This window comes from Euphorbia lathyris, chromosome 9 (assembly GCF_963576675.1).
Source record: "Euphorbia lathyris chromosome 9, ddEupLath1.1, whole genome shotgun sequence".
In the NCBI taxonomy this organism is placed as follows: Eukaryota; Viridiplantae; Streptophyta; class Magnoliopsida; order Malpighiales; family Euphorbiaceae; genus Euphorbia; species Euphorbia lathyris.
The window spans coordinates 31,354,952-31,372,217 of record NC_088918.1 but is presented as its reverse complement, the minus strand read 5'-3'; the positions used below and the strand labels follow the sequence as shown (position 1 = coordinate 31,372,217).

Sequence of the window (17,266 nt, the reverse complement as noted above, 5' to 3'; positions counted from 1 at the left end):
ACAAATTGTTGTGTGACCAGGTCCAGGAATGCGAGGAAGCGTTTTCTGCGAAGGAGCTAATTACACGTGCCACACTCGAAGAAATAACCATCCAATGGTCGCCACCAGAAGCGGGATGGATTAAGTTGAACTGCTACGGTGCTTGTAAAGGCAACCCCAGTCAGGCTTCGGCAGGAGGTTTATTATGAGACTCGCAGGGGAATTGGATCTACGGATTTGCAGTTAATATCGGCAATAGTACCTCGTCGGTGGCGAAAATTTGGGGTCTATTTATGGGTCTGAAGCTTGCGTGGGAGAGAGGCTTTAGGAGGATTAAAGCGGTGATGGATTCCCAACTTATTATACAGTTGATCAAGGGAAGAAGCAAGCCTGGTCGTGGCCTCTCTGGAATGCGCATTGAGTTGATGGCGGTGAGTTGATGGCAAGAGATTGGCAAGTAGATGTGGTTCATATTTTTAGGGAAGGCAATCGCTCAGATGATTGGATGACAAACTTCGCAGGACAGTTGTCCCTGGGATATCACGAGTGTGGTGTGCCGCCTGTAGGCATCCAAGAAGTTTTACGAGCCGACCCTAGAGGGGCTAGTATGACGCGCTTTGTGCGTATGTGCTAGTCTGGCCGCTGGATTTCTTTTATTTAGTTTGTCGTTTTTCCGTTTCTGCTCAGGGCCTAGCCCCTCAATGTAACAAAAAAAACTCTATAATACTCAAATTAAATAGTGTATTTTGTATATAGATCACGACTAAAACATTATTTATTTATTTTTTCTTTTTAACGAAAACAAACTACGTAGTTTTGAGTTGATATACAAAACAAACCCTAATTCAAAGAATTAAAACTAGACCTGTGCATGAGCATGGGTCGGCGAGCCCGCCCGGGCCAGGCCCATTTAGCTGGGCCTGGACACATAAAAATGTATTCAGGCCCGGCCCGGCCCGACCCAAGCCCGTATAAGCCCAAACTGGGCGGGCTTGGGCTTTGCATATATTACAACGGCCCGTCCGATACAATATATACTATTTTTAAATATTATTATTAATTATATAAATATTATTATTATTAATGATTTATTATAATATAATTATATAAACAAAAATCAAAATGATTTTCTTAACCTAATCTTCCTCCATCAACAAAAAACGTCGTCCTTCACACCTCTTCACGCCGCAGAGAAGAGAAGAGCCTCGTCTTCACGCCTCTTCACGCCGCAGTCTGCAGGTCCTTCAGACCGCCGTCCTTCACCTCCGCCGCAGGGAACCCTCTGTTGCCCGCCGCAGGGAGCCCTCCTTCACGCCGAAGGTTTGGTTTCTCGACATTCTCCTTCTCCCTCTTTCTTCTCAGTCCCGTTTTCTCTCTCTAATCCTCGACCCTGTTAAATTCCCATAATTTCACTGTGTTTTTGTCATGATTTTGGTTTGTTTGTTTCATTGTTTAGGTCAGAGAGATCCATTGATCTTTGATTTTGATACTGTTTCATTTTTTTGAACAGATGTTGAGGTTATTGAAGTGTGGCCATATTGTATGAAAATGCTATTTTTGATACTGTGTTTTTGTCATGATTTTGGTTTGTTTTTTGCCATATTGTATGAAAATGCTATCTTCGATTTTGATTTTGTGTTTTTGCCATATTGTATTGTTTTGGTTTCTTCTTGCTGTACAGATTTTTTTGGCTAGTTAAATATCTATTTCGTTTGATACTGTTTCGTTTGATTTTGGTTTATAGATATCTACTTTTTTATTGTTATGTTGAAATTTATTTTGGATTTGATGTTTCGATAGACAATTAGTTTATTAGAATTTTTTCAAACTTATTAAGTATTGTGTTGTGTGGATTTTTTTTTATAATAAGAAAGTTGGTGTGACATTTTAAATTTAATTATATATATATATATTTTTTTAAATATAAAAATGGGCTTGGACGGGCGGGCTTGGGATTCGTATCTCAGGCCCGAGCCCAGCACGAGCTCGATAAATTTCCTGCGGGCTGGGCTTGGCTTGGGCTCAACAGGCTTTATGAAAAGCCCGACCGGCCCGGTCCGGCCCATGTCCAGGTCTAATTAAAACCAACACATGTTGTCTATCTTTGCTGCCACTCCCTATTTCTGCAAATCTACGTTGTTCGTCACTTCGTAGGTCGCCACTCCCTTTCATTGCTGCCGAACCGCCAACAGCAACAGCTATTCTTTGCTGCAGCCGTTCTCCTTACTCACCTCCTCCTCGTTCGTTTACCGGTCTAAGGATTGAGATAAACTTGTTGAAATTGTTAGTATACTTTCTAGATTTACACTCCATTTTATTTATACAGGTCTAGTTAAGCATCATGAGGATGGACTGTTGAGTTTAAAAAAAATAAATTCTGATTACCTTTCGATGCTTAAACTGCGAAAATTTGAAATCAGCATAATCTTTCTCAGTCTCGGTTTAGTACATGTAGGGGGTCGATTGGAGCAGAGATGATTATTTTATTTTTAAATGTGCAATTATCGGACTTTGGTTATATAACGGGTAGGGTGACCTGTTGCCACTCCTACCTTGGACTATCCCCTAATGCCATACAGCTTAAGTCGATTATCTGTAAGAAATGTTCATTTGATAATGAACGGGTATTTAAGCTGGTTCGGCTAGTAGACAAGTAATACGATACGAATCTGATTCAGGAAGGATATGGGTGTTAGAGGAAAATTTCTAAATGGTTCTCGGACAGAGTAAGGTGTCTTCTCATAAACGGGTAGGTACCCTACCCAGGGGCAGAACCGGGGGGGCTGAGTGGGGCTCTAGCCCCGGCAACCGACTGGGAGGAAAATTTTTTTTTTTTAATATCAAAACGACGTCGTTTTGGTCATGAGCAAAACGACGTCGTTTTGATTTTAATGAAAATAGGCTTAATAGGTATCCAGCCCCCTAAACTTGTAACTTTTTTTCACCTGACCCCCTCAACTTAGGGGACAACCTCTCAACCCCCTTAACTCTCCAAAAACATCACATACAACCCCTTAAACTTGTAACTTTTTTTCACTTGGCCCCCTCAACTCAAGGGACAACCTCTCAACCCCCTCAACTCTCCAAAAATATCACATACAACCCCTTACACCCCTATATCCGGTCAAAATATTGACCCGTGTAGAAAATGCGTTGGACTGTTGACCACACCAATGCCACGTGTCATTTTTTTCTTAAATTTTTCCATGTAAATCCAGTAAATTACCCCATAATTTGGGCATCCGTAGAGTCTTCTTCCTTGATTTGCAGGTTCCCACGAAACCTTAAGTACAACATATTCACCACAAAAACATGATTCATGAGTACCCACCATGAAATCGGTTTCAAGAACAACACAAGCCATAACCTAATTGACAAAAAAAAAGAATTATCTCAGAAGAAGAAATAGGCAAACCAGAAGAAGAAGAAGAAGGAGAAGAAGAATAAAAAGAAGAAGGTAGAGGAGGAATAAAGGAGATGAATACTTACTGTTGAACTTGAATCGGAGACAGAAAAGAGGTGAATCGAAGGAATCGGAAAAGAGGAAGGATTTCTGAGGAGAAAAACGTTAGGGATTTAAGAAGAAAGGGGATTTTTTTACCGTTTAAGTTTCTAAAGCCAACCTTCACGCGTTGTCTAATGAGTGCAATCTCAACTTATTCCATGTCGGAGCCACGTAGGCGTTAAGGGGCTATATGTGATGTTTTTAGAGAGTTGAAGGGGTTAAGAGGTTGTCCCCTAAGTTGAGGGGGTTAGTTGAAAAAAAGTTGCAAGTTTAAGGGGTTGTATGTAGACCTCGCCACGGGCCCGGGTACCCGCCCGGCCCGCCCAGGCCCGTGTCCCTTGGACCGGGCTTGGACAATGAAATTTACTCTTAGACCCAGCCCGGCCGAGGCCCGCCAAAGCCCGCCTATTTTTTGGACGGGCTTGGGACATATAAAAATATCACGACCCGGCCCAGCCCGGCCCGCCTTATTAATATTAATTAAAAAATTTATATATTTATAATTAAATATTTATTTTAAGTATAAATTTGATTTTTTATAATTGGAAATTATGTATATTTTTTTAGGTGGGCTTATATGGATTGGGCTTGAGATTTGATTTTTAGGCCCGAGCCCAGTCCGGCCCGAGCCCGCCTAAATTAATACTGGGCTGGGCTGGGCTTGGGACGAGCACTTTTACACAAAAGCCCGCCAGGCCCGGCCCAGCCCGGCCCATGTACAGGTCTAGTTGTATGTGATGTTTTTGGAGAGTTAATGGGGTTGAGAGGTTGTCCCCTAACTTGAGAGGGCCAGGTGAAAAAAAGTTACAAGTTTAAGGGGCTGGATGCCTATTAAGCCATGACAATAAATAAGAACTAAAAGGCACGGCACAGCACAACAGCTAAATTAATACCTAAATCCCTACTTCAGAAGACGAGAGCAACGAACGTAGACGATATCTCACACCGCCGGCTCAACTCAAGGGAATCGCACAAGACAAGAGGAGAGGAGCAGCCAGTCTCCACCGCCGGCCACCAGTCAGTCAGTCGCTGCTTGCTTGCTAGTCTCCACCGCCGGCCACCGTTCAGTTCAGTCGCTGCACTACACAAAACGCAAAACGCAGAGGGAAAAAAACGCAGGTGATTTTTTAACGCAGGTGATTTTTTGTTTATCTTTTTTGTGCCTTTGTTGAGATGCCTATATTTGTTTGGTTTGAGATGCACCTATGAGTTTGTTCACTGTGTGTTGGCTTGATTTTTGGTTGTAATTATTGGATGGCTTTGCTGCGTTTTTGGTTTTACTTTACTGCTTTTTTGGTTGATTTATATGATGAAATGAGATTAAAAAAAAGGAAGAGTAGTGATAGAATAATGTTATGTATATATGTATGAATGGATTAGAAATATATTAACCTTGCTCTTTGATTGATTGAATGCTTGCTTATTACAATTTTGTAAGGACTCCTTCACTCCTTACAGTGAAGCTTTTCCATGATGGAGTTTTTTTACCAAATTCCTATTGAAATTGGGATTGAAATTTCTATTAGTTGAAATTACTCTCATTTGAATTGCTGTTAGTTTAATTACTGTTTGTATTTAGTTGAATTGGGATTGAAATTGCTGTTAGTTGAATTGCTATCACTTGCATATTGGTCTTTTCAGAATGGACAAATTCATAACTAAAAGACGTTTCGAATTTTTTTTTGACGTTTTGAATTTTTTTTGCTGATATATTTTTGCCTCGGGTCATCCGGGGTCCTGGTTCCGCCACTGACCCTACCCATTATCTTCTCATAAACGACCCATTGCCACTCCTATTTGTTCTTGAGCTGAGGTTTACTGGTGGTATATTTGTTACCTTTAAATTCCCACGGTTTTTATTTATTTATTGTTTGTATTGAAGGTGTAATTTTTGAGTGGCGTTTAGCAATGGCTAAGAGAGGAAAGAATGAAAAGAAGGATCACAGAAATCCTAAGCGAAGTTCTCTTCATGAACATGTTGATCCAAAAGATATGGACGATGATATTGACATTTGTAAGCATCTCTTTCACTTAGTTATTATGTTTCAACCTATGCAAATGTCTTTTCTTCAGTTTGTAACTTTTGGTACTTGTATATTTATAGCACTTCATGATAACTGTCTTTTCTAAGTAACGTTCCTGTACTAATTGCTATAGATGTCAAATATCCACGATTTTCATGGAGCATCTTTTCTTCCTTGCTGCATATGCTTCTCTATGGAACTGGAAAATTGATTATAAATTGTGAATCTATAACCTTTTCTTGATGCTTGCAGTTCACAAGCAGAGAGAGATTATTTCACTAGATGTAAATTATGATGATGGGGAATCAATTGAGGATGAGGAGGAACCAGTTTTTGATGATGAGGTTTTGTTGCTAGTGTTTATCATAATGCAGTTCGTTATGATATATATATATATATATATATATATATATGTGTGTGTGTGTGTGTGTGTGTGTGTGTGTGTGTGTTCAAAATAGCTTAGATTCAATCCTATTTTAACTTGGATACTCATAGTAGCTGAATAATTCTGTTTACAGGATATCAATGACGGCGATGAGGACCAAGAAGAAGGCAGCGAAGATGGAGATGATGATTCTGATGAACCACGATTTGCCACTAAATGTAAGGAAAATAATTTGAATTTTTCGACAGAAACAAAACACAGAAAATCACTGTAAACAAGTAAATAGCGAGTATAAGAGAGGAAATAAGGTTGTGTTATATTGTAAATGGTAAGGGGAAACTGGCTTGAGTGATATCCATCCCACAGGAAGCTTACAGTCTTTTCTCTCTATAGAGATAGACCCTGCGATAGAATGCAGCAGAAAACTCTCTATTCAGTCTACCCTCTCTCCAAACAGAAAAAAACTATGTAACAAAACTAGATTCTCTCCAGCTCATCATAGGAATTCACGAATTCTTCCCTGCACTATCCTTGCCCATAACTAGCATTTCAGTCAACTCCCCATCAGGCCGTTTGTGCTTCCTACGTCCATAAACTCTCCATTCCTTAGGCTTAGTGTGATTCTGATCTAGTATATCTGCTGTATTGGTCCGTTCTCTATCATTCTTTTTTCCCTTTCAATTTAGTATTTGAGTTTGACATCTTTTGGTTCATGAAAAATAAGCTCATGTTCCTTGTATTATCATTATCTAGTTTCTGTTTAAAAGAAAAAGAAATTCTATTGCATGTGTTATGAAGAATTTGTTTATTTTATGTAGGTTTTATTGGTTAAGCTGTTAGAAAGGAGTCGTTATTACTTGAGTGGCTTGATCAAACATTTTAGCTGGAGTTAAAGGTTAACAGTCTTGGGCTGTTTACACACCTTAGAACTGCTAATGTCATTAGTTCCTTATTACCCACTTTTAGCTGTACAGCACTGCAGCTTCTAATATTTAAAATAGTTAAATTGATACTTTGGAAACTTTTTTTGGAAACTTATAATCATGTTGGTCGACAAATCATTTATCTGTTCAAATGTTAATATAACAAGTACAACTCTAGCTTTTTTTTAGCATGTAAAATTAATTGGGTGCATTTTTCCGAACTTCATGGTTATTGTCAGTAAAAAAGCAGCAAAAATATATCAGAGAGAAGTATGGCATATTGGATGATGAAATTCATGAGGAAGAGAATGAAGAAGACAAGAAGGAAGCATGGGGTAGTAAAAAGCAACAATATTATGGCGGTAAGGATTATGAGGTGAGAATGTAAATACCAAGTATTGTTTTTCATATTTCCTTGTTCATTCACTTCCCTTGCCCCCTTCCTATCTCGCTATCTTCTTGTATTTATGTATCTAGTATCTTGACAGCTAACCTAATTTACTATGTGGAATATAGTATTGAATATCTTCATGTACTTTTTTTTTTTTTATAATCTTCAATGAAACAACTGAATGCTTAAATTTTGTTTGGTGTTATTTTGCAGGGGGATTCAAGTGATGATGAAGCACTTAAAGAAGAGGAGGAAGAGATTTTGAGAATGCAGAGGGAAAAAACAAAGAATCTATCAATGGAAGACTTTGGTCTTGACAATTCTGATGAAGATGAAAGTGAGAGGGAATTGACTTTGGAGGTGAATTTCTTAAGTATTATCTTTTATTTTATTTTATGTTTATCATTCTAACTCTTTATTTAAATTCTATTAGATTGAATGGTAAACTTGACAAAGCGTATTTATTTGTAGGAAATTTCCAAAGCAAAAAATAAAGTAAAGTGTTCCTTGATCGAAGAAGTGGAAAAGATGGATACTTTTGAGGAAGTAAAAAAAGATTTAAATGCTTTGTCTAGAGAGGAGCAAATGGATGTGGTTTATAGGTGAAACCTTTAGCATCGCTCAGTTATACATTAATTTATTCTTATGTCATATCCGTGTTCCATAATTCTGCTCAAGTACTCCTCGTTATTGTTAGTTATAACTTATTAGTGGGCAAATACAAAAGTGCAAATGTGAGAGGTTAGTTCAAAAAATTTAAATTCTCTTTATAAAATGATTGAGAACCATATTTTACTATCAAGATGTTTGCATTATCTTTGTCAATACACATGGTGCTTTTCTTCAAATGTTGGAACACAGGGATAATGAAAACAAACTTAGTTGGCAAATAATTGTTATTCATTTCCATTACTTTGAGAACCTTAAAACATAAAGCTAACTGGCTTGCTTCTACAGTATAGCTGGCCTATTATTTGGTGCCAATATCATTTTGTATTATTTCAGTAGATTTCCTCTTCAAAAGCAGCACCCATTGAAAAATTTGCATAATACAAACCCATAGTAAATGTCAAATCCCACTATATACGAGGATTAACCAGCCTGAACCCAATTAACATAAAACAAACTTTATTAATTATAGAATTCCACAAAAAGAACACAAATTCAATGGAATGCTAAAAAATTTATAAACATAAAACAGTGCAAATGACCTAACAGCCTGAAAATTGCAAAATGACCTACTGCCACTTGATATACACAGTAGCTCTTAATATTTCCATTTCCTTACAAGAATGGGTTTTTCTTGGTTGTGCTGTCAGATGCTATTGCTTGTAATTTTGATCTAATACATGGTAAGTTGCTGTGCTGCATGGGAATAAATAATTCCAATGGTTTTCAGATTTCCCCCTCAAATACTATTAATGCACATTTCTAAACGTGCTAAGCATTTACTCTCTTTCTCCTGTCTTCTTATAAATTGTGGACCAGTTCTGCACCAGAGTTAGTGGGTCTCCTTTCGGAGCTAAATGATGCACTAGAGCAGCTTGAAACCAGAGTTAATCCACTTCTGAGCAAGGTATTCTTGATTGCTTCTTCTCACTTTACCAAGTAAGATGTTGTTGAGCTAGTAAACTGCGACCACTGCTCTTTCCATGATATATCTACTTTTTTGTTATATTTCCTTGATATTGTAATTTTGCATTTTATTCATGCCTTTCTTGTAAGAAATATGTTCTCATGCTTTCTCTAGGTTAAAAATGGTGGATTCATTCTGGAAGGTGGAATACATTACTTGGAGGTGAAACAGCTTCTTTTACTGGCTTACTGCCAAGCAATAACATTTTATCTTCTTCTCAAGTCTGAAGGGCAACCAGTCCGTGATCATCCAGTCATAGCTCGTCTTGTAGAGATCAAAGTCTTACTGGATAAGGTTTTACTATCTCAGCAAGATAATTATTTTTTCTGGGAATGTTAATTTAGCTTTTCTTGAGACCCTTTTGAATTTATCTTTGTCGTCATTTTGTTTGAAGTCATTCATATCTCAAAAAAAGTAAAATGTCATTCATATTCTTTAATCTGTTTCAAATTTGTTTGGTATATTATACGATCTTCTTTTCTCTTATAAACTGTGTTATTATGTGTAATAGACAAAGCAACTTGATGGGAGTCTTCCATCAGAAGTTGAGGAGCTTCTCAAGGGAAAATGTGGGGAAAACAAAGTCAACGTGAATACTGATCCTGTACATGCACCTGCATCTGTCAGAAAAGATTACACCTCTTCTCATGCCTCTACTAAAGCTGATGTGCAAGAACCAGAGGAGGTAGTATAGGATGCGGATATTATTTCATTATTATTTTTCTTTGTTAGATGGCTGATTAATTTTTGTATCCTTTTGTTCACCAGCCTTCTAGCATAAATGAGTTGTTAACAATGGAACCTTCAAAGGATAATGGGAACAAAGAGATTAAACATAAGCACAAGGTGATGTTTTGGATCCCCTAGTTTTCTTGTTATTGCACGTCTCACTAGAGTCATTACCTCAAAAAATGTGATTTGAGCATGATTCCAAGATTGGAAGTTCCAACAGCAATATTATTGATGGGATTATATTTGCTTATCCAGTGTTCTCTAGCTGCAATAGTGGGTAAGATTTTCAATGTGGCTCTAATATTGTACTCAAATTGGCAGACTGACCAAATTGGTGTTCAAAGCATGGAAATGTTAAAATTAAGAGCATCGCTAGAGGAAAAATTGAAGCAGAGGGGAGTCTTTAGTTCTTTCACTCCAAAGGCTGATAGAGCTCAGAAGCATTCAAAATCAGTGAATGGGTACTACTTTTGTGTCTATCCTTTCTAATTTATTTTAATGTGATGTTGCAAGGACTAACTGACGTGACTTGGAATTCGGCAGGCAACTTGAAGCATATGATGATTTCAATGATGATGCTATAGATGGATTAAGTAACGGGGATACGAGCTTATTAGTTTCAAGTAAACTCACACAACTTGTTTCTGCAAAATCAAGAAAACGGAAGGTACACTTGATATAACTTACGTGCCCCCTTTTTTGAATTTAGGAACTCTGACAAGCCTAAACTATGTTTCAATTGATTTTAGCTGGATTGAAGAGAATGATATGATTTACCTGACATTTAATGTAATTGGTTTTAGCTGCTACATATAATAAGTCAAGCATTTTCTCTTGATCATAGTCTTTCTTAGTGTTGAATTCCAAAGTTCACACTTAGGTTGTCATCTTGTTGTGGGCTGCTTCTGATCGGTGCCCAAAGTTTAAGGTGGTGGCCCATGACAAACCCAAGCCTTGGTCCTAAAAGAGGGGTCAATTATATGGATCCTTCTTTTCCAATCAGTCTTGATAATGTATGAGCTTTAGAGTGCTGTAGTAGTTGCAGATCATTTTTATTTTTTGATGACTGTCACTCTTAAGTCAAGATCAGTCTTCCTTTTCCTTTTTGGTCCTAGTTATTCTTATTTTCTCGCAGTTATGGTAGATGCCAACGTTGGAGATGTCCTAACATTTTAGACGACTTCTCTATTTTCTTCTTCCTTCTTTTCCAATCAGTCTTGATAATGTATGAGCTTTAGAGTGCTGTAGTAGTTGCAGATCATTTTTATTTTTTGATAACTGTAATCTTAAGTCAAGATCAGTCTTCCTTTTCCTTCTGTGTCATAGTTATTCTTATTTTCTCGCAGACGCCAACATTGGACATGTCCTAACATTTTAGACGACTTCTCTATTTTCTTAATAATATATATCACACCTAGCTTTTTCTCTTATGCATTCATAGCTTATCCTATCCATCCTTGTGTCTTCTCTTATTATCAACTTGGATATGCTTCATCAACTGAACTATATTAAGGTTATTAAAAAAAAACCAAGAAATTGAATTTTAAGATCAACACTCTTTTTCATATTTTTTGTCCCTATGATGGTAAAATATTTACAATCTCAAATCTAGTTTATACAAGTTTACAGTGGACTTCTTTCTCTGAAATTATATTTATGTCTGAAATTGGTGTTGAAACTGGAAGTTTGGATTTCGTGCTTTCTTCTATAATCTGGTGGTAGCAAGCTATATCTTCCTGGGTCTCGACAGGCATATTTGTTAAAGGCGTGCTAAGGCGCCAAGGGGTCCTGGAGCCTAGGCTCAAGGCACAAGGCGAGGCGCACCTCAGTCAAGGCTCAGATTCTTGAGCCTTGAACCTAGAAAACGAGGCTCTGTACAAAAGGCTCTCGCCTTGTGCGACTCAGTCGTGCCTGGGAGCCTGGGGCCTCGTGTGCCTGGCGGTTTTTACTTAGGTTTTATTTTTCATTTTTACAGTTTTCTCTAAAATTACTGTTTGATTAATCTCAACCACTAAACTAACTTAACTAAGATTAATCTTAACCCTTAATTTAAATAAGATGAAAATTATAGTGGAGGAGACTATGGGGAGGACGACATTAATTTGGATGACCTTGATGATGATGATTATTATTAGTTTTTGTTGTGTGTTCTTTTTGATTGACAATGAATGGTTATTAGTTTAGTAGCATTAGTTATAGTTAGGTATTTTAGGTTAAGATTTTAAGTATATGTTAGTGTCTCTAAGTATATGGTAGACTCTTTTACTAGTTAAGCATAAGTGTGTTTTTTCTGTTTATGCTTAACTAGTAAAAGAGTATATAATTTTTTTTTATGCGCCTCGTTTCTAAGGCGCGCGCAACTCCGCCTGTGAGGGTCACTTGGTGGCCTTTACAGCCGGTCCCAAGCCCGGACAAAGGAGGAGGGTTGCGGTAGGTTTGTGGCGGCCAGCGTAAAACTTAGCCACATCTTATGACATGAACCATAATATAAATACCGTTGGGGCGTTCCCTACTCAGCGACGCGCTGCACTTCCTAGACCCGGGTGTAGTGATAAATGTGCAAGGGTTGCTAGGTCGTCGCCCCGAAGCGGCGCGCCACCCCAGGACCCGGGGGTGGTGTCAAATATGCAAGGGTTGCGGGTAAATAAGCTAGTCCACGGTAATGGTAGGGGTAGGGGTAAGGGTAGTAGGTTACGCTTTGGGACATGGAACATAGGTTCTTTGACAGGAAGATTAGCTGAAATTGTAGATGTTATGAAGAGGAGGAGAATAAATATATTATGCCTACAAGAAACCAAGTGGGTTGGAGCCAAGGCTAGAGAGATAGCTCATTGGGGTTATAAGCTTTGGTACTCAGGAAAGGATAAGGGTAGAAATGGAGTAGGTATTCTTATTGATAGGGAGTATATTGATGAGGTAGTAGCGGTGTCTAGGAAGAGCGATAGAATTATGAGTGTTAAGCTAGTGATAGGGGATGAGGTTGTGAATGTCATTAGTGCATATGCGCCACAAATAGGATTAGATGTGTCTATAAGACAAGCTTTTTGGGATGACTTAGAGGAAGTGGTGCAACAGGTTCCTAGGGATGAAAAAATGGTACTAGGGGGTGATCTCAATGGACACGTGGGTTCTAGGCGAGATGGGTTTGAGAGTGTTCATGGAGGGTATGGTTTTGGAGATAAGAATGAAGCAGGAAATGATATTTTGGAATTCGCATCAGCCTATGACTTGAGTATCATGAACACATGGTTTATGAAGAGAACATCCCACTTAGTGACTTATCGGAGTGGCGGTAATGCGAGCCAAATTGACTTCTTCTTAGTAAGGAGTGCTTGGAGAAAGAGTTATATTGATTGTAAGGTGATCCCTGGTGAGAGTACGACAACCCAACATAGAGTAGTGGTGCTAGATTTTCGAAGTAGGAAATGTATAAGAAAACAAACACCTCAAGTAGAGACTAAGATTAAGTGGTGGAAATTGCAAGGGGAGAATCAACAAAAATTTGTGGATGAGATGACCAAAAAAGATATTTGGACTTGCAATATGGATTCAGATATAGATTCAATATGGAATAAGATGGAGCATAGTATAAGGGAAGTAGCGAAGGAAGTTCTAGGGGAATCTAAAGGTAGCATGCCACCGGGTAAGGACACATCTTGGTGGACAGAAGAAGTACGACAAGCAGTAAAGAGTAAGAGAGAATCCTATAAACTATTGGGGAAATGTAGGAGTGACGAGAACTACGAAAAATACAAAGAGGCTAAAAGGGAAGTAAAGAAGGTCATACGAGATGCTAGAGCAAAGGTGAATCGGGATCTGTATACAAGATTGGATACGAAAGAAGGGGAAAGAGACATATATAGAATTGCTCGGATGAGAGATAGGAAGACGCGAGATCTCGGAAAAGTTAAATGTGTGAAGGATGTGGACCAGAAAGTCCTAGTTGGAGATAAGGATATCAAGGAACGATGGAGGTCCTATTTTGATGACTTATTTAATGGAGATCGCCAACAAGATGTTGGAGATATAAGTATCCATCACGATATGATAAATCATGAATGCCTGCGGAGAATTCAAAAGGGTGAAGTCAAAATGGCATTAAGTAAGATGAAGTTGAAGAAAGCAGTAGGACTTGATGGCATCCCTATTGAGATTTGGAGATGTTTGGGAGAAAGAGGAATCGAATGGTTGACGACGTTCTTCAACAAAATTTGGAGAAACAATAAGATGCCATCAGAATGGAGGAAAAGTACCTTAATCCCTTTGTATAAGAACAAAGGCGATGTCCAAGATTGTGCCAACTATCGGGGAATCAAATTAATGAGTCACACTATGAAACTTTGGGAGCGAGTGATTGAACAAAGGCTAAGGAGGACGGTGAAGATCTCGGAAAACCAGTTTGGCTTTATGCCGGGAAGATCAACTATGGAAGCCATCCATCTAATGAGACAATTAATGGAGCACTATCGAAATAAGAAGAATGACTTGCATATGGTTTTCATTGACTTGGAGAAAGCATATGATAAGGTACCAAGGGAAGTACTTTGGTGGGCCTTGATAAGGAAAGGCATTTCGCGGAAATATATTGACATCATAAAGGACATGTATGAGGGAGTATGCACGAGTGTACGTACTAGTGTTGGGAAAACTGAAGAGTTTCCTATTACGATTGGAGTGCATCAAGGTTCCGCACTAAGCCCATTTCTTTTTGCCATCGTTATGGATGAACTAACAAGTTCACTTCAAGATGGTATACCATGGTGCATGCTGTTTGCAGATGATATTGTGTTGGTTGATGAGACGAAAGAAGGAGTGGAGATGAAGTTGGAACTATGGAGGCAAACTCTAGAATCTAGAGGCTTTAAGTTGAGTCGAAGTAAGACAGAATATTTGGAGTGTAAGTTTAGCGGCCGTAGGAGTAGGGAGGCAGGGACAATCACCCTAGATGGGAGAGTTGTTCAGGCCTCGGATTGCTTCCGGTATTTAGGATCTATTATCCAAACGGATGGAGAAGTAGATGGAGATGTTGCCCATAGGATTAAAGCTGGTTGGTCGAAGTGGAAGAGTGCTACGGGTTTCCTTTGTGATCCCGGCATGCCTAATAGATTGAAGGGAAAATTCTACCGGACGGCAATTAGACCAGCATTGTTATATGGTACGGAGTGTTGGGCAGTGAAACACTGCCACATCCATAAGATGTCGGTGGCGGAGATGCGTATGTTGAGATGGATGTGTGGTCACACGAGAAAGGACCGGGTGCGTAATGAAATAATTAGGACAAAAGTAGGGGTTACATCTATTGAGAATAAAATGAGAGAAAACCGACTAAGGTGGTTTGGCCATGTGAGACGTAGAGCGCTTGATGCGCCGGTTAGGAGAACCGAAGAGTGGCAAAGGGATGTAGTGGTGAGGGGTAGGGGAAGACCTAAGCAAACTTGGAGGAGGGTGATCGAGAGTGATATGAGTTTATTGGGAATTGAGGAAAATATGGTAGTGGATAGGACGGAGTGGAGGGAGCGAATCTGTGTCGCTGACACGACTTGATTTTCACGGTTTTATATGATGGTTCATGTTAGCCGACCCCGAATCATTTCGGGACTAAGGCTTTGTTGTTGTTGTTGTTTCTAAGGCGCGCGCCTCGCCTTGTGCCAGACTCCAGGATCCCTTGGCGCCTTAGAAACACGAGGCGCATAATATATATATATATATATATATATATATATATATACACTCTTTTACTAGTTAAGCATAAACCAAAAACACATATTATGACCACACAAACAAAACAAAACCACATAAAAACATAATCATAAATGTCAAAAACACCAAATTAAGTTCATACTTCATAGAGACACTAACATATACTTAACGTCTTAACCTAAAGTACCTAACTATAACTAATGCTACTAAACTAATAACCATTCATTGTCAATCAAAAAGAACACGTCTCTGTTTCTTCTTCACTTTGTGTCTGTCGAAGTTTTTTTTTTGCCTGGAGTGGAGAAGACTTCTTTCTTTATGTGACTTCTTCTCCTAATCTTCCTCTATTATTTATATATTTAATATGACTGAGACTCTTGATATTCTTATTTAAATTAAGGGTTAAGATTAACAACTATGTCTACAGGCATAGTTGTGATTTTTTCAAATGTTGGCATTTTTTATTATTAAATAGTTCTTGCCAATGCTGAAGTTTTTTTTCACATTTGTTTGTCTTCCTTATGAGAAGGTTGTTTCGGGTGACGATGATTTACCCAAGCGAGATGATATTGGAGAAAGAAGAAGGAAGCATGAACTCAGAGTGTTGGCAGGTGCTGGGGTTGTGTCTGAAGAAGATAATCTCAGGGATGAACTTGGTACACTTGAAACTGGTGATGCCTCTGACATGGAAGACGTTGATGCTGATGGTGATGCTGATGCAGGAGTTTCAGAAGATGATTTCTACAGAGAAATCAAACAGAAGAGGGATGCAAAAATAGCCGCCAAAACTGCGATGTACACAAGGTGTGTTTGTGTACTGTGCCTGCATCTCTCCTACAATATTATATTATAGCCATAGTGCTGTTGAGTTCTGTTTCATTTTATTCAATATTTCACATTTTGATGGATAGACATAGTCAATTATTTATGCAGATTTCTATTTAAAATCTCCATTTAATACTTGACTGTATGTAATCACGCTTGTTACGCAGGAACCCAACAGTTCCATCTTTGCCTGAAACTGTAGAAGGAAAAAGGCATATTTCTTATCAGGTGAGGAATGCGTATTTTCTCTATTATTCCTTGCTTGGCTCAAACTTATATATAATTTATGTTTTGTATTACACAACAGATTGAGAAGAACAGAGGTCTGACACGACAACGAAGAAAAGACTTGAAAAATCCAAGGAAGAAATACAGGGTAATAAGCCAAGTGCATGTGCTTTTTGAATTTATGCATTGATAAAGGGTGGTTAATTAATTGTGGGATTGTTTGTTTGTGTATAGACGAAGCATGATAAAGAGAAGAAAAGACGGATGGGGCAAGTGCAAGAGGTAAGGAAGCCTAACCGTCCTTATGACGGTGAGCAAACTGGAATCAACGCAGGAATCAGCCGAAGCATTAGATTTTGATACCCATGTTTGAAGCATCAGATTTTGATACCCATGTTTGAAGCATCAGATTTTGATACCCATGTTTTATTGTTGTAAAAATTAATTAGAACAAAATGTTATAGTTTACAACATTGTTTAGAAGCCCAAGTTTTATTTATCATCAAGAAAACAAGGGAATTTATTTGGTCCCGATTTTCCTATTGATTAGAAACTCTCCACATCAAACATCCTTGGACATGTGGTTGTTTTGGGTTAAGCTGGAAGACTGACACTGATGTGGAATTATGGGTCATACATCATAATGAATGTGAGGCGTTGCTCCAAACCTAGCTATATATGAAACTCTGAAGAAGTATGGTTGTGAACTTCAACATATAGGCATGGGATTTGAAGGCCTTTTTATGAGTTGTGTTTCCAATCATAAGCAATTTTACCTGTCACCACAGTTGAACATGATGGTTTACGTTATTTGATTTATTATTTAACTGCCATACAGAAGATTTTAAATATTAATTTAGATATCTGACATTTATTCTACTTTAATATGTTACTAACACATTTTTAAATAAGGTTATAAAAATGCTACAAAGTTGTAA

At 38.3% G+C, this 17,266-nt stretch overlaps 1 protein-coding gene across 4 annotated transcripts; it reads left to right on the top strand.

Moving 5' to 3' along the window:
- Window positions 1–1,114: 1,114 nt before the first annotated feature.
- LOC136206834 (protein THALLO-like) lies at window positions 1,115–16,859 on the top strand. Of its 4 annotated transcripts, none has more exons than XM_065998015.1 (18): window positions 1,115–1,299; window positions 4,395–4,603; window positions 5,367–5,498; window positions 5,761–5,852; window positions 6,027–6,111; window positions 7,056–7,192; window positions 7,421–7,567; window positions 7,679–7,809; window positions 8,696–8,783; window positions 8,958–9,137; window positions 9,355–9,528; window positions 9,612–9,689; window positions 9,897–10,036; window positions 10,119–10,242; window positions 15,805–16,079; window positions 16,268–16,328; window positions 16,408–16,476; window positions 16,563–16,859. In XM_065998015.1, the coding sequence occupies exons 3-18, from the start codon at window positions 5,393–5,395 to the stop codon at window positions 16,686–16,688; spliced, it is 2,013 nt and encodes a 670-aa protein (XP_065854087.1). In that variant the 5' UTR covers window positions 1,115–1,299; window positions 4,395–4,603; window positions 5,367–5,392; the 3' UTR covers window positions 16,689–16,859. The 4 variants fall into 4 exon arrangements, with proteins under 4 accessions (XP_065854087.1, XP_065854089.1, XP_065854088.1 ...); XM_065998017.1 differs by having other exon boundaries at window positions 4,395–4,620; XM_065998018.1 differs by lacking the exon at window positions 1,115–1,299 and adding an exon at window positions 2,245–2,262.
- The last annotated feature ends 407 nt before the right edge of the window (window positions 16,860–17,266 follow it).